This window comes from Otolemur garnettii, unplaced genomic scaffold, assembly GCF_000181295.1.
Source record: "Otolemur garnettii isolate 467f Iridium unplaced genomic scaffold, OtoGar3 scaffold00107, whole genome shotgun sequence".
Taxonomy (NCBI): Eukaryota; Metazoa; Chordata; class Mammalia; order Primates; family Galagidae; genus Otolemur; species Otolemur garnettii.
Window position 1 is genome coordinate 3229533 of NW_003852502.1, and position 5831 is coordinate 3235363.

Consider the following 5831-nt stretch of genomic DNA (forward strand, 5'->3'; position numbering starts at 1 on the left):
TGAGTTATATTAAATTGGTTATGTTGAAAGGGTTATGTCAAAAGGTGTATATTGAGTGGATTATCAGCAGCTAATCACAAGGTAGTCACATGATGTTTAAATGGATCAATGAGGTCATTGCTCTACTGTGCGCATGTACAAAATTCCCTATATAAACAAACCGCAGATAAAGAAGCTTGCCATTTTGCCTGAGCGAGCAGATGGTCACCTTTATTTAAAACACAATTTCAAAACATGTGCTTATTCTTTGTGACATCACTTTTCCGTGAGACCCTAAGGGCAGCAGTGCAGTGCTAATACACAAGTGTAATAAACTAGTATTCACTAGGATCAAATAAACTCATATTCTGAAACTGCTTTAAGAACATCTGAAGCCTGGAAATCCTAACGGTAACATTTTAAAGCAATATGTACAACAGACAATATGGAATTCTCATGTCATATATACCACCCCTCCTCCCTCTGTGCTATGTGGTTCACGGTGAACCTTAATAGGTCTAAACCAGTTGGGATTATCATTTCTGACTGGCTACAGGATTAGGTTAAAAGATGAACAGATACCCAAATCTAAACTAATTAGTCAATGGCATTCCTCTGACCACAAAGACAAATTTAGGTTGTCCATTTAGGGTGAACTATAGGATTCTTTTTTTTAAATGGTTGGCTGGAAGAAGTTAAGGACCACTGTCTTTCTCTTTAAGATATGTGTAGGGTATGAGATGTAAAGTTTGGGGATGTGGCGGGCATTTGGTATCATGAAGGAAGATGAAGGCAAAGCCAAGAGAACTGCACCAAAATCCATAAAGCCTTGACTGTGTCACACCTGAGACTCTGCCTAAAACTTGTAATTTTCACTTAGGTAGACCGGTAATTTTTATTTTCAAAGGCAGTCTGAGATAGGCTCTTGCACATGCAGTAAGGGAAAGAGAGGCTTCAATAAATGGTCTCATACAGCTACTCATCTATTATAAGAGAAAACAAAACCACTATCCCATACAAATTAAATCCCAAGCACAACATAAATATTTAATGTACTATCAGCAGTCTACTAGGATTCTAGGAAATAGGTGGTGCCCGCAGCTCAGTGGGTATGGCGCTGGCTATATACACTGAGGCTGGTGGGTCTGAACCCGGCCCAGGCCAGCTAAAACAATGACAACTGCAACAACAACAAAAAATAGCCAGGTGTTCTAGCAGGCACCTCTAGTCCCAGCTATTTGGAAGGCTGAGGCAAGAGAATTGATTAAGCCCAAGAGTTTGAAGTTGCTGTGAGCTATGATGCCACAGCACTCTACCCAGGGCGACAGCTTGAGACTCTGTCTCAAAAAATAGAAAAAAAAAAGAGTCTAAGAAAAATCAGTTAATAGCTACATAGTGTTAGACCTGGGAAGGACTCAAGAAGCATCACATAATAGGCAAACTATGCAGAAAAAAATTAATGAATTTAAGTAAAACTTTACAATTTTAAATGTGTAATATAAATTACATGACAAAATAAACTGAATTTTTTTGCAAAATATATTGATTATCTTAATTTTTAAGGGTCTTATAAATCAATGAAAACAATAGAAAAATGGGCAAAGCATTATGAACTGGAAATGTACATGTAAAAACTTCAACTTCAAATGTCCAAAAATAGAGAAATAACAATATCAGTATTTTGAGTACTGAACTGGCAAAATTAAAGAAAAAAATAAAGCCTACTGTGTCATGTGGTGAAGGTAAAAACATCTCTTCCTAGAATACAACTTTTCATATGTCTTCAAATATGTATAACCCAGGAGTCAATGGCAATACAGTGTTATCAGATGAGTATCCCCAAACTGAAATCCTGAAATACTCCAAAACCTGAAACTTTCTGACACCTGACATGATACTCAAAGGAAATGCTAACTGGAGCATTTCAAACTGTGGATTTCTGGATTAAGAATACTCAACCAGTAAGTATACAATATAAATATTCCAAAATAAAAAAAAATCCAAATTCTGAAACATTCTTGGTCCTAAGCATTTTGGATCAGGGATACTCAACCTGTATTTAAGAACATGCATAAATACATAGCTACAAGGACAGTCATCTTGTTACCATTTTTAATAATGAAAAACTGCTACCTAGCTAAATTTGGTTGCCCCTAGAAACAGATCCTAAACACAAGGCTCGTATAGTTAATCACCTTTGGAAGGTGATCTCAAAAGTCACCAGTAGGGGAGTGGGAAGCAAGACGGGGGTTGAAAATCATTAAAGGATATGTCGTCAAGCAAATTATCACTGTGGGTAACTCTAATTTAACCCTGCAGAGAAACTCTGAGAATCAGGGTGAAACACACGCCTCACGATTATCCCACCCAAGGGGAGCGAAAGATAGGATCTTCCATTCACTTCCCTTAGTTTCCAGTTCCACGCTGGCCTTCAGTTAAAGGCTGATGGAGTTGGGGAGGGATGTTAATTCCCTGGCACTACTGGCTGGCCCCACTTGTAAGAAGAGTGAATTCTGGCACCCAGGAAAAACTCACTTTTGGGCAAAGAATTCCCAAATGTTGGCATGTGGAAGTTGGGCCTGGATGTACACCAATGTGAAGTGCCCAGGGATATAAGTAAGGGGGTGGCTACATCCCCATACCTAAAACCTCAATCACCTACTGCTAAGAGAAGCAGGAACATCCTGTAGTGGTCATGAGCATGGTTTGAAGTTGAAGTTCTTGGTTGGAGTCTCCATTCTGCCACTTCTTAGCTGTGCAACCATGGTGAAACTATCAGCCAATAATCAGTCTGGTCTTGAGAGTTCTCATTTACAAACAGCCCTTTCCTCATGACCTAATCACCTCCCAAAGCCCCCTCCTCCTAATACCATCACAATGGGGAGTTGGGTTCCAACTTATGAATTTTCAGAGGACACATTTAGTCCATTGCAAGAACTGTATGTCGTGATATTTCACGATACACAGTGAGTTCTCTCCTGTTTCTTCTGCAGACACAGTATTTCCTGATGGTGGTGTTGTGGTGCTGAGCTGGTCTGTTGTGAAGCAAAGAGGAGAGAAGTGATCTCTCTTTTGGTTGTACTGTTACTGGAATCCTACGATAGCGTTGTTCATAACACAATGTGTTAAGAGTCAATGGACAGTCCTTTCAGCATTCACCCACAGCCCCCTCTTGCACTAGAACTCAGATATGCATCCTGAGTGATGGAAGCAATTTTGTGGAGAGAGGACTAGACATTGTGAGGTCATTTTATGCCTACAACAGGACAGAAAAGAAAATGAAGGGAAAGTAGGGATGTCAGGGTAATCCTTGCTAGTATTCACCAGACACCAAATCTAATGGCATCTTAATCTTGGGCTTCCCAGCCTCCACAACTGTGAGAAATAAATTTCTGTTGTTTAGAAGCTATCTACTCTATGACATTTCATTACAGCAGCAGCTTGAACAAGCTAACACAATATTTTGTTAAGTGCTATTTAAAAACAAAGTGATGGGAAATGCTTAATGTTTGTTGGTTGAATGCAGAAATACTACTTAGAACTTTAAAACATTTCTTCATGAAAACATCATCAAAGTAAGGGTTACTTTCACACAAATTCATTCAGTGTAGCTGAATTAATAGTATATTCATTTATAATGGCTCAGCCCTGTAATCCTAGCACTGTGGGAGGCCAAGGCAGGTGGACTGCCTGAGCTCACAGGTTCGAGACCAGCCTGAGCCAGAGTGAGACTTCATTAGCAGGGTGCTATGGCAGGCGCTTATAGTCCCAGCTACCTGGAAGGCTGAGGCAAGAGAATTGCTTAAGCCCAAGAGTTTGAGGTTGCTGGAGCTATGATGCCACAGCACTCTACCAAGGGCAACAAAGTGAGACTCTGTCTTAAAAAAAAAAATAGTTTATTCATTTAATGTTTCATTCATTTTTCTATTATTCATTTAACAAGCGCTTTCTGAGTACACACTATATAATATGCGATGTATACGTGATGTATATGAGACCTAACCCATGAATGCAAAAGGCAAATTGGTCTGTACTCTGGACAAGGATTATAATACAGGGTGGTAAATTTTGAAGTGTGAAGCATTAGATGGCAAGGATTAGTATTATGTTAGGATCAAAATGCCAAAAAGGTGAGTTTGGGCTGATTCTTTTAAGAAAAAAGCAATATAAGTCAGCAAGTCAACTGAGAAAGATGACAGGAAATAGACTAGAGAGTTAAGCAGAGGAGTTTGGATTGTGAAGAGCTCTTTAAGCAGGGGAGTGAAGTTTATAAGCTTCATAACTCAAGATTCTAAAGTTTAAAATGAATAAGGACTTTGTAAAGACCAATAATTCATCCTGAAAAGAAATATAAATGATATTCTATATTATCTACTGAACAAATTATCTTATCTACATGACTTTGCTCTATAATCAGAGATAAGTGGGAGGGTACTGTTTTTCCTGGGTTTTGCCTTGAACGCAGACTTTGTGGGTAATAATTGCTTTCATCCAACAGAAGGAGGGGTCAAAGATTGGCTCTCCAGATCCTGGCGCTCTACAACACCGATGCGACCACAAATGCGTCCTGAACGCTCGAGACCCTCCGCACCGCCAGCCCGGCTCGAGGGCCGCCCCTTGGTGCCCGGGGTTTCGTACGTACTTCTCCCCTGCAGAACTCTTACCTGCAGACCTTGCTGCGTGAGGCTCTGCGTGATGTAGTCTAGACGACGGCAAACGCTCTTTTTGGTTTCGGCGGCCGCCTCCTTGGTGCTGCTCACTCGCACCGTCACCTGCGCCCGGTTGGGGCCAGCGGACACCTCTGCGGTGCCGCTTACGTGCATCTCGCGGGTTGTAGTTGGGGGCTGCGCTGAGAACAGAGAGCGACGGGGGACAGGGAGTGTGTCTGTGCCTGACACCGCATTGTTCTCCCGGCTCCGGTCAGTCCAGGGAACCAGTTCCACGAACACCCGCGACGGAGGAATCTGTTGCAGGGACATAGCTATGGTGGCTGGTTTCCATAGTAACCCCAGGCGACGGCAGCCGACGGGGCCAATGGGCTCGTCCGTGCGCGGCGCAAAGGATGCTGGGTGGGCGTGGCCGCCCCGGACGCTCTGAGCGCGCGAACTGCGTCTTGGAGAAGGTCTCGCAGCTGCTGCTTTGCCGCTCGCCGGCTGGGCGCGTCATTAAGGTTCTTAACTCATTTACCTCGCGGCCTTCAAAAATCTAAGTGGGCTTTCTCTGTGGCCCCTTTCTACGCACAGCGTCCATTCCGAGGTCCAGAGGGGAGCGGCGCAGGCGCGGGGCGGCTTTGCTTCCCGGCGCCCCAGCTCTGTGCGCCCCGCCTGCTGCGCTGACCGCGGCCGCTCCCAGAGCAGCGCTCTGTCGGGCGCGCGCTGCGTTAAGGTTTAGTTCAGCTACGTGTTTGTGATTCGCAACAAGTTTCTGTTGGGGTGAACTGCTTTTTGGCCACGTAATCTTGAGTAGTTTATGATTCCTCTTACCTCACTTTCATGTTCCCCAAAGCGGTGATGGTAATATTTTTGTTATTTGCCTTGTGGTTATAAGGTGCCCATTTAACGTAGGAGTGCTTGGCATATGGAAAGCATTGAGAAAATAATGGATAATTACTTGTAATCGCTAAAGCTTTGACTTAATTTTCAAGCTTCCCCCCCCCACCCCAGCCTCCCGTAATCCCTTTAATGGTTCTGGCCTTGAATATGGACAGGAGAGATTGAAGTGGCATCAGAGCACGTTCAGTGTGGACATGGCTCCAACTTTGCAACGTAGATGTTGAGGGAGCCTTTATCACCCAGCCCTCAGCTCTTCCCTCTCCTGGGATCCCTTAACTGCTAAGCAATGATCTTTGTAGA

The 5831-nt window shown here is 43.2% G+C and overlaps 1 protein-coding gene across 1 annotated transcript in view; it reads right to left on the reverse strand.

Moving 5' to 3' along the window:
- IRAK1BP1 (interleukin 1 receptor associated kinase 1 binding protein 1) overlaps positions 1–4973 on the reverse strand; it is a 17933-nt gene extending 12960 nt beyond the window's left edge. The window contains exon 1 of the mRNA XM_003796740.2: positions 4644–4973. Within this exon, the coding sequence (XP_003796788.1) occupies positions 4644–4958 (315 nt within the window). The 5' untranslated portion in view covers positions 4959–4973. The remainder of the gene's footprint in view (positions 1–4643) is intronic.
- Between the last annotated feature and the right edge of the window lie 858 nt (positions 4974–5831).